Genomic DNA, 19,851 nt, shown 5'->3' on the forward strand with positions numbered 1-19,851 from the left:
TTTGGAGAAAGGATGTGTTCATTGGCCCATGTGTATTTGCTTTAAGGTGCACTCAGGGATCATAGCATTCTTTTCAAATCACAAAGTGAAAATACCGATGAGTGTTCTGCTGTGTAAACGCTTTTCTAAGTGCACTCACCAAGGCTCTAGAACTCCCGGGAGGGCCAAGAAGTCCTGCATATTTGAATGTCTGTCCGTGTAAATAGGTGTAGTTATGCTCAGATGTATATATCTAAAAGATCATAACGGATTATATCAAAAAATGATGTACTGTGCTTACAAAGCACATTATATTTAATAAATTATATCATTTCTCAACCAAACTTTTCAGCCCTGTAAAGGATGTATTCTTTGTGGAAGTCTATTGCCCGTGGTATGACATTCTAAGTCCAAAAAGAGTTTAAATTATCAAAGCCTTCAAAATGATTGAGCAGCACCTTAAAACATGCAGAACAATATTATTTTCACACTCTCATAAATCAAAAATGGCTCAATGGATTTTGTTAAACTGGCAATTAAATACATATTAGGAAAATGCAACTGCTGTGGTAAGCAGTTAATGGTCTAACTTAATTCCATAGATGAAAAGAAATGAAGAGCTGGGCTGAAATCTCTATCCTTAACCTGGCCTCTTTTGCCTTGATATGCATCACTCAATAGCAAGAAGGAATTAGAACAGAATTTCACCTGTGGCACTGAATTCCCTGGCTTTTTGTGGGGTGTAAATTAGACCTAAGAAATTATTTGAACTCCGGTTCCTTGTTTCAGTGTTCTGTGAGGATTGCTTCAAGGTTACCTATTTTAGCTTCTCCCCTCCAAGGAAATGGCAAAATGCTTTCTGAAGCTACCTTTTATTTTGTGCTATGCTGAAGTTTAAAAATAGAAGCATCATCAGGGTCTTTTAAGATCATTCAGATGACTCTAATCCCAGACAGGCAATTAGCAGCTATGTTTAGTGAAAGCTAACAGTCTGATAAGCACCAGGGGATGTTTCTGTGTTATTTATAAACACTGATTCTAATTTAGTTTAGTTTAAATTTAAATAGTTTAAAGCTTTGAAATGAAAAAGAATATTTATATCAATTTTTATCAACAAATGCTTCACTTTTAATACTTGTTTTCTTTATATGAACATTGCTGCTGTGTTATTTTTCTTTGATTGTTAGTTTCATGGCAAATCTACAAAATAAAAGGAAGTGGCTACCAGCTAGTCATTCAAAGAGAGTGGAGGAAAACCCAGTTTTACACATTTAAATTTCAAAGATATCAAAAGACTGGTGACTCAGTTTAACAATGAATATGGTATTCTTCAAAATGTAGTGCCCCAGGAGGCTCCTGGACTTTGTACCCAAGGATATTAATACATTCCTTAGGGGTGAACTGGATAAATTTGTTGCTCTTTTAAAACTGTGGAATTCTACATTAAACATTTTGCTCTTTTATTTTTTTCTCGATGGAGAGACATAGTTCGATGGTCATTGGAATTATTACAATAATGTCTCAGGAACTTCAGACCCTAATCAGAGAATCTTCCAAAATATTGATGGGGGGATAAGATCTTGTCTTTCCAACAGATCTTTTCCTCATTATATGTGGCAAAGTACTCTGGTCCAGAGTTTGCCTTTAACACTCTTGTAAATGGAGAGGTTTGGTCAAATGTTGGGCATTCTCGTTGCTTTCTTGGTGGCAAGAAGTACTGTCAGTAAGCCAGGCACTATGGTGTAAAGTGCTGGAGTGCCAACAATGTTTGCATCTGCTCTGCCCCCCAGCCCTCAACCAGAGAAGGCATGTAGGGTGGGATCCATGATAGTACTTAGGCACCTAAACCTCTAAGGTAAGTCTGAGATTGAGGTGCCTAAGTCCCAGTTTTGGTTCCACTGCAACTTACAAAGCTCTTGTCGAACCCTATATGCACCTAGACTCACTTGATGCCTAAGTGTTCAGAGTAAAAGTTCCCTCCCTGCTTAAGTTTCTGCCTCTGGGCATTGCTGCCTCACTATGAGCACCCAGACACTTATCTCCCACCTAGGCCCCAATCCACAAACCAGGGAAAGACTGGATGTGTTCAGCAACCTGAGTTGTATGCAAGGCCTGATCTGATAGGCAGCCACTGAGCATGTATCCAGCCCCATCTAAAATGTGCCCAGAGGAGGTGATGGTGGTGGCAACCTTATAACTTTTAGGCCAGTGGTTAGAGCACTCACCTGGGATGTGGATGATCCAGGTTCAATTCCTATTTCTGCCAGATGGGGAGCTGCCAGGAGAGTGCTGTAACCATGAGCTATGGGATATTTTTGGGCCTTTAATAATTACTTCTCATACTGAATGGACCAGATTATGCTAATTGCAAAGGGACCCTGCCCTGAAGACACTGCAGAACCACACTGCCTTAGTGGGAGCTCCACAAAAGCCTGTTCTGCAGGACCCCTGCCTAATTTATTCCACTGGGCTCCTCCTCTTAACTCAGTGTGAAATTCACCCTGGACATAGGACATTCAAAATACTTCTTAATTGGGACTTACACCCCTTGCACAGTCTGCATGGTGTGAATTTCACACTGAATTCAACCAGGATCCTGAGGATATACTAATATACAATCAAACAATTAAAGACCAAAGCAGAATGTATATGCAAGGGGGAGGCAGTGTTAAGGTTGTGTGTGCATCATTAATTCACTTTGGAGTGCTCAATTTTGCAGACTTAACGTTTTCTTAACACGGGCTCTAATCCTGAAAATACTTATTACCTCTTGACCTCATATGGCTGCTCACTGTTGTAAGCACTATCTTCATTAGTAAGGGTTTGCAGGTGCTGCAGTCATATAGTTTTTATCTATGCAGTTAGAGTACAAATCTTACCACTACCTGGGGTGCCGAAGGGAACAATCAAATGTAAATTCTGAAATATTAGATTAAATATAATAGATTTATTTGTAGTTATTATTAGCAATTACATTTGATCTGCTGATACAGTACATAGTATGATGACTCTAGTGGCATTGTTGTAATTACTCTTCAGGGACACTATTTAGAAACACCTTACAAGACCGTTGTCTGTTTGAAGTGCTGATTCGGGGGTATCGTGGCCACATGTTTCTTGTCTTTTCCTGCTGAATTCCGTGCTTGTGGAAAGATGGATTTTTAAATTTAAATATATATATATATATATATATATATATATATATATATATATATATATATATATATATATATATATATATATATATCAGAGTGCAAGTCACTGCCCTTTATCCTACCAGGCAACATGTTAATTTAAAGGGGCCAAAGTATACTTTCTATGACTACATTGATGAAAAAAATTTCCTGACATGTAGCTTGACAGTGCCACTAGAGCACAAGTTAGATTTTGTAGTCTTGGAATTTTTATTCACCAGACTTTTCATGAATATTTGGTTACACTCTTCCCTTCACCTATTATGTTATTATCTTTATCAAATTAAGTTTATTTATCACTATCTACCATGGGGATTGTGTGTAGTAATGTTTCTCTGCTAAGAGAGAATTCATAATTGGGTAATGAATATTTAAATTTTATTTTTACCAGGGTTTATGGGTGGTAATTTGATTATTTATAAACCTTTTAAATATATAGGGCCAAAATTTTTGTTGCTGTGTGTCCATTGAAGACAATGGAGTTACACAAGTAGAGAATTAGGCCCATTTTTTGAATCTTTCTCTTCCTGTAACTGAAGTTTAGATAATGGAATTTTGTAATGGTTTGTTTTTCTTTTTTTTTATTGTTATATTTGTATTGCAAAATTTCCATGAGAATATTACCTTGTTGAAGAGTGCTTTTCAACAGTAGATCTCCAAGCTCTTTACAAGGAGGCAAATATCATTATCCCCCTTTTACAGCTAGGTAAACTGAGGCACAGAGTGGTGACGTGCTTTGTCCATGGTCACACAGCAGGCTAGCAGCAGAGCCTAGAATAGTACCTAGGTCTCTTGAGTCCCAAATGAAGTGCCATATCTACTGGTCAACTGCTGTATTATAATTTGTGTGTGTGTGTGGTCCTTGTCTCAGGGTGGCTGGGCCCAATAAGGGGAGATGGGCCTCAGCCTCACCTGCAACATGCTTAGCTCACCTTCCCAGGTGAGGAGGTTGAGCAATAATGAGGTCATGTGACTAACTCAGGCCATGCCTAGGGACATAAGAGAGAGGCAGAGCTTGAGTGGGAGCTTGTAACACTCCAGTTAGGTTGGGCTCGGAGTGTCAGGCAGGACAGAAATCTGGGAAGCTGCAGCTGGCCTGAGGAAGCAACGGTAGGTGAGTGCTGTATGGGGAAAGACTGGGTCCTGCAGGAAGTAAAGAGGCTGTTGGGATTATAACCCAGCTCCAGGAAGGAGGACTGAGGACTCCTGACAAGAGGAGAAAGGACTGGTTGAGTCATGGAACAGTGGCCAGCAGGGTTAAGATGGCATGAAGTACTGTGTTGTGTATATGTCTGCAGCAAGGGAGTAAGATAACTATAAACTTAATAGAAATTCCATACTATGCATAAAAGTACTTTTTTTTCCTTTGCAAATTAGCCTAGAGACTAGGACTAATCTTGCTGTGAAAGTTTATCTTATGAATTTCAACAATTTTTGAGTTATCCATGCCCCCAAAGAGTACATTAAAATCTTTCCTCAGCGGAAAACCTGTAATTTTTCACTCTCTCATACTCATTAATGGTTAAACAGAGTTTAAAATTTTCCCCAAATAACAACATTGGGTTGAGTGTAATGATTATAAATTCAGCTAAAATAAGAATTTCAGATAAAGTGAGCATTAAAATAGAGGGGGTATTACCGTGTGTAACCTCAGTAGCAGTTCTTGCTATTGGTCACATTTACATAAACAAAAATTGATTGGTTCCAATGCCAGTAGCTGTAAAATATTGCCCAAAGTGCAGAGTGGTTTCTTAGCATGTGATACATTGCCCAAAACCTTTGGCTATTTTTAATGGAAGGCATTTTAATGCTATTTCTCCTTGAGTCAGTTTGTACTTATTTTTATTAAGATAGGGGAGTCTTTTCTCCCCATGGCCCAATTTACCAACAGGGAAGGCCCTTGACAAGAACATCACTCCATGGTAGGTGGGAGCTCTGGTAAACACTCCCAGTATCCAAGAGCCAGGTTTCAGAGGAAGCGAGTAGTTTGTTGAGGGTGTGTGGAACAGGGGGGAGGTTAGATCTTTCTGAGATGGATCTGGCTGGCATAGTGGAGGCAAACTTATAGCCTTTTATGCCAGGCCTCCATCCCCTGAAGACCCCAGGTCATCTGTTCCCAGGACAAGGCATTGCAGGTTACTGACTGCTGACCTCTTTGCCAGTAGGCTGCTTCCCATATCTGAAGAGCATAGGTTGACTAGCTCCTTTCTTCCACCTTGGCCATCTATTTCCCAGGCAGGAGATATTGTAGTTTGGATGCCTGCTGTGCACAGAGAGCACATGTCAGAAATCAGAGATGACATCTGACCTATACTATTTGCCTCCCTAGGTCAACTATAGCCTACTGGGGAGGGCAATAGAAGATAATTCATTTTGATTTCACTGCTTTTGGTTTCTTAAGAAAGACATTAAAGGTGTGTGTGTAATTGTCTCTGTGTCTCAGTGTATCACAGCTGAGAATACTAGATTCAGAACAAACTGCTGAGAAATCAGACCAATTTACCCCAACTGGTGGTTATTCTCTCATTAGAGTATACCAAGCCAGTAACAAAGGTAAACTTCTGGTTAACAGGAATTCAAAGATGCAGTTTCCTTGGGCATTCCAACCCTTGTCTCGCCACCCAGACACTGGACTCCATGAGGAGTAGTTACTGAAAACCACTTTCATCACATAGAGAGTTCTCTAATCCCAAGAGATCAGCCATGTAGCCAGGTCAATATATAACTCAGATGTTACCCAATAATCATGCTGCTGCCAATCCTTTAATAACTAAAATCTAAAGGTTTATTTAATAAAAGAAAAGAGAGTTAATAATGATTAATAGATCATGTACTGCAAAGTCCTTATATCAGGTCTGTAGCAGTGATGGTATAGACTACTAGCTTGTAAAGTCTCGCTGATAACTTCTAAAGATTGGAAGGTCCTCAGTCCATAGTTCGAAATACTCCTTTTTGTTGTAAATCCACAGTCCAGAGAATTAGGGCAGGAAACAGGCAAAGTGGAAATATCTCCAGGCTCTTTTTTACCCTTTGCCATGTGCCTGGAATTTTACTGTTGCAAACAAAGCTCACAGCCCAGTTTGTGGAAAGTTACTGGCACAAGATGGAGTCCAGGATCACATGAGCATATATGGTTTGATGACTCACAGGGGGTGGCTATTGGCACCTTGGAAGCTGAGGCATCTGCAGGAAGAGCTATCTGGGTGGAATGAGTTTCTTCTATGGCTTTGATGGACCATCAGCACAAAGCTGTCTAGCCTTGATGTAAATCTTATCTGCTGGGTGTTACCCAGGAATACTACATATATAAGATATAAGTTCATAGCCAATATGCGTAACTTTAGATACAGAGATGAAGCATGGATTTAACCAGGATAATCATATTTGATAGATTGTAACTTTTCCATTGATACCTTAGATGATGTACTTTGTACAAGATGTGTTGCAATTGTATAACAGTGGCAATATCCATGATATAAATGGTCATATTTCAATCATACAGCATCACAGTAATATATATAAAACCACTTCACTTTATTAAATCATTATTGAAGCATTCACTGAAAGCTGGCACTCTGCTTTCCAAAGGACTATAATTGTATGTGTCTAGTTCATTAAAAGTGATTTATGAGAGAGCCATTAGCTGACAATATTTTAATGCATCTTTTCTACTAAGCACAATTCTGTATGCAGATGTGCATCATCACACATCTTTTAAAAATCTGTTCCCTGTCATGAATGCAGAAGTGCAGTAGCTGATTTTTAGCATGTTGGGTGACGTGCATTTTTGTACATGGCAGTAAAATCAAGCTCAGCATTTATAAGAAAATAGTGTAATTTACATAAAATCATTTAATTGTTTTCCTTTTTTGGTTGATTTCCTAGGGCCTCTGTGCTCAGACTTTCTATGGTCACCTGCATTCCTGTAATCATGCTACATTCAACATGAAGGTAAGTTCTGTGCACGAAGGATAGGTTTCTCATGTCACAAATTATAAAGCCAGAAGTTACCATTGTGATTATCTAATTTGACCTCCTGTATAACACAGGCCATACACCTTCCCTGAAATAATTCCTGTTTGAATTAGAGTGTATCTTTTAGAAAAAACATCCAATCTTGATCTTAAAATCTCCATATTCCTCTTTTGTAAACAGTCTTCATGAGCAGATATTTCTCCCTCATGAATTTGCCAATCCTGTAGGAATGTCTCATGGTCCTATGACAGTTCGTGAGGGAACACATACTGACTACAATATATAAAGTTCCCACTATATGTACAATAAAGCTCCATCCCTATAACAAATCTTAGTTTATTTCTTGCTGTCTCTGAGACATTCCCCTCGTTGTGACTGTAGAATTAGTTTAATTAGCTGAGGTTTCCGGTTGGCTGTTAGTCATTTCCTGGGTAGTTAGTTTTGTTGTTGTTGTCTATAAAGGCTATTCTAGATCATTTTGAGTTGGATTAGTGATAAAATGCAGTGATAGAATGCACATAGATAGCAGATCTGGAGAAGATGTGGGCCCTCATGGCTGAACTTCATGTCAGAGTAGAATGTTCTTCGCAGACCCGCACATTAAGTGCTTAAAACGCCCTGACCCAAAGCCTGTTAAAGTTGGTGTACAGAACCCCATTGATTTCAAAGGGCCCAAATCAATCCCAAAATGCCCATGAGAAGGGTGTTTCCTGTGTAAGAACTCAGTCTATGGGGCCTTAACTTTTAAGACACAAGCTCCAACTGGGAATAATCCTTGTTTTGATATCTAAGAGCCTCTCCTGGGCTCTCTACAACCAGTGCGGAGGGCAGGGCACCCCAAAATCTTCCATTAATGGTGAGCAGCAGGACAAGGCACAACAGTGCTCCTCCCACCACACTGTGCTTCAAAAGGGGCTTCCCTGCATGGAATGGAAAAGCTGAACCAGCTCTGCTTGGATTAGAAGGAGGGATTGGGAGATCGGACAACTGGTGACTGTCTGGCTCCTCCATCAATCCTGACCAGACAGTTCTATTGTTGTGGGGGGGGACTGGTAATGCTCCATGTCTTTACCAGGCTGGCACAAGGATGATGGTCCCTTACACTTCCTGCCTGCCTGTTTCTTGGGCACCTGCTCCCTGCCATCCTCCTTGTTAAGTGTCTCCCAGCAGGCGTCCCAGGTGTCTGTCCCACACCTTCCTACGTTATTGCAGGATTTTGAGGGGGCATCTGCTAGCTGCAGGGAACACTGGATATTTTCTCCTTGCCCAATAGCAGCTGCTGCTTAACTGTCTCCTGATGCCCCTGCGTTACTAGGAAGGATCCCTAGAGTCTCATCACCTAGTAAGAGGTAGGTCATATTCCTAGTTTGAGGATAGGTCCTCCAATGGGATCCGAACTCCCTTCTGTGCTGTATTTTGTTTTAAGTGATGCCCTTATTGAGCAATTACTAATCCTGCCCTTAATATTTTGCATCATGATGGCCTAGAAAACATAGAATATAATTATTTATTATAATTAGAATGGTGAATAAAGGCTTCATCAGAGCAAGCAAAGGTGCAAGTTGGCCTTTATGCTGAGCATGTACTAAATGACTCTCATCTCCAGTGCAGAATATGCTACATGACCTAAAATAATTAACAGGAAGCCAGGGGACTGTGTGCTGATCATCTTCCAGAAAAGCATGTTATTTTGATAAAGAATCTTACAGCTGGCATTAAACTCTAGGCTGAAATCATTGGTTGACATTCTCAATGATTGAATTAGTAAAGATGGAAAAGCCAGTGCAGTATTGATTGAACTGAGGGAGGAGTGTAATTTCAGAAGTGGTAATTACAGTTATATAAATTAATTGTACATATGCAGAAGGCAAGGCAGCTGAACCTGAGGTTTATATGTTTCAACTGACAGATTGTCTGGCCAGCATAGCTAGGACAATTCTTCAGCTGAAAATAGCACCAAAAGAATATTTTCCAAACCTCTCTCTACTGGATACTCACTGAAAGATTCAAGTATTTGATGGAACCCAGCAATCTCTAGGACTGACAATTCTGCCCTCACCTGATTATGATGGGCAAAATATCCCAAAGCACTAAATTCTATTTTCAAAGGTGACAGGTGCTTCAGCCCAAGTCTCACTGAAAGTCAATGGGACTTAAGTTCCTAATTGTCTAACTCACTTTTGTGACTTGAGCTCTTAAACCACTTAAGTTCTTTTGAAATGTTATCCTCAGGCTAAGTCACTTTTGGAAATGAGACTGTAGATGGCAGGTTTCCGCTGTTAGATGAAGTATCAATTACCATACTTTCAGAGCTATCTGAAACAATATGTATTTTGGATACAGGTAATGAATGTCAGTTATTTAGTATTTCACGTTACTGCAGTTGCAGATGTTACTTTTTGTTAAAAATGCTTCAGAGTTGGTTACACTTTGGGGACAGAATTTTCAAAAGTGCTCAGCAGCCATAATTAGCAGCTACATTTTCCAAAGGCACAGCATAAGTGAGGATATAGCTTTGCACATTTCTCTAGCGACTACAGTGCAGACTCACTCTCTTCAAAGGCTCTGAGTGAATGGCTGCAAGACACACAAGACTCACCAGAATAACAGGTTCCACATATCTCAGTTAACTGGAGGTGCTGAGGTGCCCCATCCGAGGGAGACCCAAGGGAAATTGCACTTGGAGGTAAAGTCCCATCTCTAGGTATTACGGGGGACAGACACTTTGCATAGTGAAGCCTATGCACCCTTCCATGATTGGCTATATCCACTGGCACAGAATAGGGAGGCGGGGTCATGGACCCAGCTCTTCCTTGTCGGTGCATGTAAAAGGCAAAATGGGACAGTTTTAAAGGACAATCATTTTACTGTCCATTCTGCAAAATAGCATTATTGTTCTGAGTATTGAAAAATCAGACCTGATGTGTATATTTGTGTTCAACAATGATAGGAAAACAGTACAATCACATAATATAAATTTCTCTCAGGCAACTTGAGCTGGCATTGAATTTGAGAATCTTCTTTTTTGTAATAGACCTATATCAAATTGTAAGAGTTTGATAAACCGCTACATTGAAAACAAGTTCTCATATAGCGCTTTCCAACTTGATAGGCATTTACATTCTTTGTACCTCATTACGGTACAGTAACTCTGTTTACTTCTGTGGAATTACTTCAGATTCACTGTAACTTAGAGCAAAGTTTGAACCTTGGAGTGTGTGTATAGAAATGCTTGTGTATAAATGGAGGAATGAGTGACCATTCAATAGTGCTTGTTTATAACTGATATTCTCCGCCTCTTGCCTGCATTAGATTAGGGGGAAATAAGCACAGTAACCAAACTTCCTTAAAACAAAAAGTATTTCTGAAATTATCAGTGCCCCAAAGGCTTCATAAAACATACTTCACTAGCAGCATCCAGCTTTCCCTCCCCACACATAAATGCAGCCAGCATTTCAGGTCAGTCTTCCATTGATTTACTGAAGGACAAATAATGTCAGACAGTTCTTATACAAAAACGAAATTTCAATTTTGTTTACCTCTTCAGTAGTCCAGCTTGATGTCAGCTACCATTTAGCTAGGCCAATAATATTGATATTTGATGTCAGTTCTTATTCATTACTGCACCCAAATGATACAAAAGCCAAATCTTTTAGATGTTTCCATAGATGGCCAAATAAAGCCAGGGCTGTCAGACTACAGCTGACAGACGGAAACCAGAAAAGAACAGAATACAAAATCAAACATGGATCTGCTGCTGCTGCTGTTATTTATGTATTCAGAGTGTTCAGTTCTTTGCATAAGCTCAAAGCCAGTCACTTATAAAGGTTACCTAGTAATATCAAATGTGTAATTAGACATGCAGAAGGGCTAATAGGCTCTTCTCCTAGTTTATTGCTATCTTCATGCATAAGAAATATAATTACACAACTGGGTTACATTCTAAATGCAGATATTAGTATCATTACTTGAAAGTTTTTAGAAGTAAAAAAAAAATCAAAAACGGAGAAGTGTCCTTATCAAGGCAAAGCGAGAAAGAAATTCCTATTCTGTCACAGTGGTGGGGCAGAGAGGAAAGTATGCACCAAAACATAATTGTTCCTCATTCATTTTGCTGGTAGGTAGAGAGATTCAATCAGATGCAACTGTATAAAGACCCTCCATCACAAGTAGGACTGATTCCAACTCCAGTAGCTAGGGAGCTCATCTGTGTCCTGCTTCTTTGTAGGGGTTCTGTCTCTCTGCCACAGAGACTATTCACCACCCTGTTCCCCATCTCACACCATCAATCATAGAATATCAGGGTTGGAAGGGAGCTTAGGAGGTCATCTAGTCCAACCCCCTGCTCAAAGCAGGACCCATTTCCAGACAGATTTTTTTGCCCTAGAACCCTAAATGGCCCCCTCAAGGATTGAGCTTACAACCTTGAGTTTAGCAGGCCAATGCTCAAATCACTGAGCTATCCCTTCCCCCATATAAAATCCCACAGCTAGTTATTGCCTATTTGAATCATCAAGGTGCAGTCAGAAAAGACGTTCTGAAGTCATCCTAGGAGGATCTACTATGTCCATGACTGGAGCATATATCCAGGTCAAACTAAATATTCATGTCATATAACTCAGAAATCAGATTCTCAAGTTATGAGAATAGACTAGAATAGACTCTTTGCTGACTATTCCAAATATCAGAAGCTCCTCAACTTATTCACCTCAGTAACAGTCACAGACGTCCGCTCTGTTATTCCAGATACTATTACACAATGTCTTGGAAAGGGATTCTGCCTTCTTTCTGTGGAGAAGTCCCTAGATGTATGTCTTTTGTCTTGTCCTGATGATACACTGAATGTCAGGAAGCCCAAGTTCATCCCTGCAGATTCTTATTGTACTGTATTAACCTTGCAAACCATAATTCTCTTGCCTTCTAGAGAGGCAAAATGGTCTTAAAATAAAAGCACCTGAATGGGACTCAGGATATGTGGGTCCCATCCTTAGCTATGCCACAGCTTCCTATGTGATATTGAGTTCTCCACTCTCTGTTCTATTTTCTTGTCTCAGAGAGGTGTTGTGAAGATAATCTAAGCAATGGTTATAGTTCATCTTATGGTTCAGCTCACTAGTAGGGTGTCTTGAACCTCCCTGGCTGTCCTCAGTCTCTGGCTACCCAGTAAATTAATACCAACCTATGAGCAACCCCCAAATATATGAATTGGGATTTTCATCAGGACCTAAGGAAATCTGGCACTCAGATCCCATTGAACCGACCACTATCGTGAGGTAGGCTATTGAAATACTTACAGTGAAAGATCATCCCTCACTTCCTTTTAACAGATTATGTTAATCCAGACACCTTCTTTGCTGAACACTGATTTAGCACACAACCCCGCTTCAGCTCTGCCTTTTCACATCAAACAGAAAGGTGTAGTTCTTCCAGTTGATAGGTACAATCATATTTTCATCGAAGAAATATGATCCTGGAAGTTGAGTCTTTTTTGGATAAGAACATGAGCATAAGTATCAACTAGAAAAAGTACATTTTTTCTTAAAGTGGAAAGGCAGAGCTGAAGGCTCTTTCTGTCTTTATCCTTTGCACAAAGTTTTGGCATTTTTTTCTTAACAAGGTTCAATCTACAGAAGTCAGTTCTCTCAAGTTACCTTAGGGATCGTGAATTTAACAAGACTTCCACTCTCCCACAAATTACTAGTTTGTTGAAGGATTTCACCAGACTTAGTCCTATCAAGACTTATATCTCTAAATGGAATCTTAAAAAAATACTTATAGGTCAATGCAACATCCTTCAATCTCATCTTCCTTTATTGTTTTACCCATTAAATTCTCTCTCCTTTGCTATTACTTCAGCCAGTAGAGTAGGTGAACTGGAAGTTCATTGAACTTAATCTCCCATTCTTCCAAGATAAGATCACATCCTCTATACTTTTCCTTCATCCATCACCAAGGTAAAATAACTTTCCATTTGAACCAATAAATTTCTCTTTGTTCTTCTTTTGTTGTCACATTAGAGCAACTCACTGGAGTTCACAAGAGCATCCGGTACCCTTCATAAAAAATATTGTCTCTTTGCAAAATGTCTCTCTCTTTCTTCCTTATGGTAAACCCAGTAAAGATCTCCAAACTTGCTAGAAAGTCTTGGACCCACTAAGAAATGGCAAAGAAGCTGACTGTACCATCAATCAGCTCTAAAAACCCTCCTTCTCCTCCAGCTATCTCTACTCTCTCAGCTCTCTCTCACACATGTGGAAGCCTCCAGGAAAGAAAGGAACAGAGCTTCTCATAATGTGATTTGTAGAGACACCTCTTGGGCTTCAATCCTCCCCTTCACTAAACATTACAAGATTGATGCCTGTTTGTCTGCAGATATTGCCTTCTGGCATCAGGTCCTGAAAGCAGCTATATATTTCTAACCTGTTTAATACCTTAATTCTCTTCCTTGAATAACGCACGGTCTGATGTATCCCAGTAGTATTCCATATTCTTGGATCAGTGAGTACACAACAAATGGGAATGGAATAATCCCCTGTCTGTATATTGAAACAAGGAGTCCGGTGGCACCTTAAAGACTAACAGATTTATTTGGGCATAAGCTGTCGTGGGTAAAAAACCTCACTTCTTCAGATGTATGGAGTGAAAGTTACAGATACAGGTATTATATACTGACACATGACGAGAAGGGAGTTACCTCACAAGTGGAGAGCCAGTGTTGACAGGGCCAATTCGATCAGGGTGGATGTAGTCCACTCCCAATAGTTGATGAGGAGGTGTCAATTCCAGGAGAGGCAAAGCTGCTTTTGTAGTGAGCCAGCCACTCCCAGTCCCTATTCAAGCCCAAATTAATGGTGTTAAATTTGCAAATGAATTTTAGTTCTGCAGTTTCTCTTTGGAGTCTGTTTCTGAAGTTTTTTGTGGATACAGACTAACACAGCTACCCCCTGATACTTGTCTGTATATTGGTTATCTTGGAGTAAATGCACACACCATTGTGGAGGCTGTCTCCATCCTTGCTATGAATTTTAACTTCTCTTTTCTCTGTGGTGTCCAGTGTGATACATACGTTTCTTTGGACCCCCAGGGATCATATACCAGATGCATGCCTCCTAAACAGGGTAAATGATGCCAAAATAAAAATACCTTTAAAGATGCCTTTTTGTTAAGGATTTGTGGATGCTAGGCAGTAGTTTTCCATGCGCTTCTGGAATGGTGAATGCACTTGCTCTGAGAAGAGTAATATAAATTTATTTACAGCTTGCACAGGAATGTCCCATGTTCATTATTTCAATTTTCAATATATTTAATAAAACATTGGCATCATATTAAATTAAAAACAGAACTCATCCGTTAAACTATACTTTTTATGTAAACAAGCTTTGTTTAATAGAATTCTTGATTTTGATGGAAAATGGGGTTTCTGCACAATCAAATTTTTTCACAGGGAAATTAGAGACAAAGTGGGTGAAGTAATATAGTTTATTGGACCAACTTCTGTTAGTAATAAAGGCAAGCTTTCAAGCTACAGAGAACTCTTCTTCAGGTCTGGGGAAAGTACTCAGGGTGTCACACCTAAATACAAAGTGGAAAAGATTGTTTAGCAAAAACAATGAGGAGTCCTAACAAATTTATTAGCTTTCGTGGGCTAAAACCCATTTCATCAGATGCATGGAGAGGAAAATACAGTAGGGAGGTATAAATACACAACATATGAAAAGATGGGAGTTGCCATACCAAGGTGGTGATGGTGGGTTAACACACATGCTAAGAGACCGTTCAAGGAGAAGTTGTCTGTTAACACCTCTGCAGTCATAGGACAAAAAAGTTAGTGGGTTACAGATTGTCGTAATAAGCCATAAATCCAATATCTTTATTAAGACAATGGTACACTTACTGAAGCAATGTCAGGACTCATAGAAACCTTACTCAAACCACTCACCACACAAAGAGCTAGCTTCTTCCAGGACCTCCTCCAAAATAGGAGAATATCCATGGGTACTAGGATGGCTCCCCAGCGTGCTACTCTCTTCATGAGTGACCTTGAGGAAGAATTTCTGGACAACTGCATCATGAAACTAATGATAAACCTGAGACACACCAATTCTATTCCCATCCTCTGTAGAGATTACTGCTAAACTCATTCAGGATGATTCTGAGAGTCTCTTTCACCAACAAAAATTGGTCCAACAAAAGATATTACCTCACCCACCTTGTCTGCCTATTGTCTTGAGATTCACACAGCTATAACAACACAGGAAAATGTTGACTTTGGAGCGGAGCCCAGAGCTGGAGTGCGGAGCAGTGGAGCTGCAGGTTTTTGCCTCGAGCTGGAGCGGAGCCAGAGCACAGCTCCAAAGCCCTGCTTTGCAGGATATTTTTTAAAAAATTCTTTTCCCTCTAGAAAATCCAAAAAATTGCGGGTCAACATTATTCTTTGTCTGTGTGGACATACCAGAGTACAGTCCAGATCAGTGAGTAGCTGTGTCACCCCTGTACTCTCACCTGAAGTGCCCTTTCCAATGCCTTGCTACTGTAGCGTCCAACCTTGACTGCTCACAAACCGCCTCCAGCATGTAGATCACTTCTAACTTTGTCTCTGTGTGCGCTGCAGCCAGCCAGCCACACCTTGGCTCTTAAAGATTATCACTGGATTACCCCCAACACACACCCAGACCCAGATTTTCCCCCAGAAACTTATGTTTTGTACTGCCCAGACCTCTCCTGGATAATACAAATATATGGAGTCTGTTATTCCTTTAAGGGAATAATATGCACACAACTTGCTACCCCAAAAGAAATTACCCAAACTCTTCAATTAGAACACACTGGATTAAATAAAACATATTTATTAACTACAAAGAGAGAGATTTTAAGTGAATACAAATAATGAGGCATCAAAATCAGAAATGGTTACAAGAAAAATAAAGCTAAAATGCTTACTGGTGCCTAGCTTAATAAACTGTATCAGATTCAGAGCAAAATTCACCACATGCTTTCAGCAGTCTTACTGACCAAACTCTTTGGGTCAGGACCCTTCATCCAGAGTCCAACAGCTGCTTCCTTTGTCTCTTCAGCTGCAGTGAATGTGATTGGCAGGGAGAGAGAGAGGGGTGTCTGCCCCTTCTTTTTATAGTCCTGTCCCCCCCTTTGAGAAGCATTTCCAGCTGGGAGCAAGGTAACACCTTCCACATAGACTGCCTAACTCCATGCTGTTTCTTTGCTAAAATGTCGATGTTTTTGCCCATGTCCCCTTTCCTGCCAAAGGATGGCCAAGCAGGTAATGGTCCATCAGCCTTGTTTACTCCTGGCTGAGGTGTCAGTTTACCCTTTGTCTCTGAGGAACTGGGTTGGCCGCTCCCCAGATTTACCTGCAAAACCGGTCATGATTTCAGCTTATGTAAGATATATAACTTCACATAAAACTTCCCTTGCATTTTGCCATGATATTACTGATCAGCAAATTATGAGTTTTAAAATGGTACATCACAAGGCATAGCTTGTACAAGCATTATTACAGTAGTGTATAGGGTGTGCACTCAGGGGTAGATTCCATCACAGTGCACATAAGCTACCATTGTGTCTCATGGGAGCATTTCTTTGGGTGCCTCATAACTCCATTCTACCCTAGGGGCTAGGCTCTGTGGTTGGACTACATCTTCCATGATACACTGCAGCTTCCCCATGGGTGAGCTGCATTGGTATGTTATGGGAGATGCAGTTTGCCAAGGAGCCCCGGGAAAACCAGGGCATGAGGTCCCAAAATACAACTCTCAGGCGACACCACAGTGGTTCAAACAGAGGCAGACTAATGTGGGATAGCTCAGTGGTTTGAGTATTGGCCTGCTAAACCCAGGGTTATGAGTTCAAACCTTGAGGGGGCCATTTAGGGATTTCTCCTCCTTTGAGCTGGGGGTTAGACTAGATAATCTCCTGAGGTCCCTTCCAACCCTGATATTCTATGAAAACAGAACATTTTGGAACTGAAAAAACTTAGAACCTTTTATTCAAGAAAAAATTTAATATTTTGACTTTTCGTTCTGTTTTGTTTTTGTTTTGTTCCTGAAAAAAAGTCAAAATAGTAGAATTTCTTGCTGGATGGAGATTCAGTTTTTTAATCAGCTCCAATGTTTAATAAGACTGACTGTACATTTGATGCCTAATCTAGTGTAACTGGCATACTTAATACAATTCTGTATGGCTAAGGAATTGCACATCTCTTAGGCCAGTTTGCGCCTTTAAGAGATCCTGGGGAGAAACAGATAATAAACACATCATAAACATAACTCATATTTCTCTTCATATATTTGAACTTCGTATTTGCAAAAAATAAACAAACTGTCATACCAATTTGTGCCTAAATATAATTACAAGAAAAAGAGTATCTCATTTAATGTGCTTTTGTTTGCTCAATTGTGTGTTCTTCAGTGAATGTGGCCCTCTGTATGTATAATCCAAGAAGCAAGTGCTGTTTAACATGCAAAAATTCAAGCAGTGCAGAAGACTTTGCCCTTCCTTCAGAGGAGAATTAATTCCCAAGCAGCAACTGCAGGAATAAGGATTTTAAAAAAACTACACCTTCTGGCAAAACTTACTAGGATTTCCTATGACAGATTTATATTATGGGCCCATGGCCCAACCTAATTAATTTTTTCATTTCAATAGCTGTTTTTTAAACTCACTGTGTCACTAAACAAACAAAACTATATGTATAATATACGAAGGGTCATATATTTCATTGATACACTTATGAGACAGGTTCCTTACCACTGATATATGCAAATTTACATGCACTGATGGATTCTATATTGTTGTTCGCTTAAATTTTCTAAGGCTATGTCTATACTACAGTTTATGTCGGCATAACTTATGTTGCTCAGGAGTGTGAATAAACCGCCCCCCTGAGCGATATAAGTTACATCGACATAAGCGCTCGTGTGCGCAGCACCATGTTGGTGGGAGAGCTTATCTCACTGACATAGCTTCTGCCATTCGTGGAGGTGGTTTTATAATGTCTCTTTGTCTTCAGCCCCCAGTAACAGGGCTCAGGGCCCCAAGCTTCAGCCCTATGCAGAGGGGCTTTGGCTTTCTGCCCTGGGTCCCAGGGAGTCTAACCCTGGCCTTGCTTGGTGGACCCCCTGAAACCTGCTTGTGGCCCCCCCAGAGGGCCCTAGACCCATGGTTGAGAACTGCTGCCCCAGGGTACAATCTGGACTGCTGGATCACTGTGTCCCTTTAGCTCTCCAGCTCAGGGTGCCTTTTACACAGCTTTGCTATTAAAATACAGCCTCTTCATGCTCTGCTCAGACATCGCCATTAGCATGTAAAGTCACTCCCAGCTAAGTTACATGAATTTTCTCCCAGCCACTCATGAACTACATATAGGGTGACACCTGCAAATTCTTGGTCCCAGCCTTGCACCCCAGAAATATGCATCTTGCGCTGTCCAGCGCACTACTGAGAAATGCAAGCTCATTACTAGTCCTTCATTTCATCAAAGGAAATGATCATGCACCGGCCTTTGTTAACCTGAACAGAGATTCCCCAAACACTTCAACTGAAACACACAGGTTTAGATAAAACAAAACAAAACAAAAAAACAACCAAAGTTTATTAACTAGAGAAAGATAGATTTTAAGTGATAAGGCATCTAATCAGAGTTGGTTACAAAAGAAATAAAAAGATAAACACAGAAGCTAATTCCTAAACTTTACCAAGCGAAATAAGATTTGAAAGCAAAAAGGTTTCTCTTCCCAAAAAACTTTCATCAGTCCATACTAACTGGAAAACCTTCCAGCTAGGACCATTCCCCCCAGTTCAATAATGCTCCTATTGTCTTTCAAGCAATCTTGCTGCTATGAGTACAGATGAGGGAAGAGAGGTGATGAGGAGTTCACAGTCTCTCCTTTTTATACTCTGACCCTTTGCACTGGAAAAATCTTTGCTGGGTCATGGGATCAGGCAGTTCCATGGCATATGTGAGCTGCCAACCATCCTTCAGGTAAATTGTAAATTTCTTGTTTACAGCTCCCCTGCTGAAGAATCTCCCATTAACCAGGTAATTGCCTTTTAGCACCTGGATGGTGTGCTAGCATGTCTTTGTTGTTGAGAAAATGATCTGAGGATGTTACCCAAAACTATACCATATTTCAGTAACAAATATATTGTAAAATCCCATAATTTCACATGCAGTGTTGTTACACACATTTCAACAAGATAATAATATTCAGTAGATTATGAGTTTTCAAATGATACCTCACACGGCATACTTTGTGCATAATATATCATAATCAGAGAGCAGGATGAATATGGTGTATAGGGTGTCAGATGGGGTACAGGGTATCACAGTCATGTAGATTTTCTAAATACCAGATTTTGCAGGTAAACATCTAAATAGTATCACCTGGAAATAACTGTGGGTGCAATGAAGTACCTAAGTTTAATAGCAAGCACAAAAACAGAGGTACATTCAGAATCAGAATGAAGATCATGTCCTTAAAGGATTAGATTATCACTTGTACTTTGTGAAGAAGTCCTTGAATTGATGGGATGAAGTTTCTTTAGTTTGATCATCCCCTGTATTCCAAAATATTTTGAAATTAGGAAAGAAAACTTTGTATTATTATTATTATTATTATTACTACTACTACTACTACAGTAAAAACTGTTTTCTGGCATTTTATAAACCAGAAAACCTCTAGAAATC

The 19,851-nt window shown here is 40.0% G+C and overlaps 1 protein-coding gene across 7 annotated transcripts in view; it reads left to right on the forward strand.

The window, feature by feature from the left end:
- SPAG16 (sperm associated antigen 16) overlaps window positions 1-19,851 on the forward strand; it is a 766,854-nt gene that overhangs the window by 588,999 nt on the left and 158,004 nt on the right. For 6 of the 7 annotated variants that reach the window (XM_045032690.1, XM_045032686.1, XM_045032684.1 and 3 more), the window contains one exon: window positions 7,059-7,124. The exons of the other annotated variant lie outside the window; for it this stretch is intronic. In XM_045032690.1, the coding sequence (XP_044888625.1) occupies window positions 7,059-7,124 (66 nt within the window). The remainder of the gene's footprint in view (window positions 1-7,058; window positions 7,125-19,851) is intronic. 7 annotated transcript variants of the gene reach the window in all.

The sequence above is a fragment of the Mauremys mutica genome, chromosome 10 (genome assembly GCF_020497125.1).
Source record: "Mauremys mutica isolate MM-2020 ecotype Southern chromosome 10, ASM2049712v1, whole genome shotgun sequence".
Taxonomy (NCBI): domain Eukaryota; kingdom Metazoa; phylum Chordata; order Testudines; family Geoemydidae; genus Mauremys; species Mauremys mutica.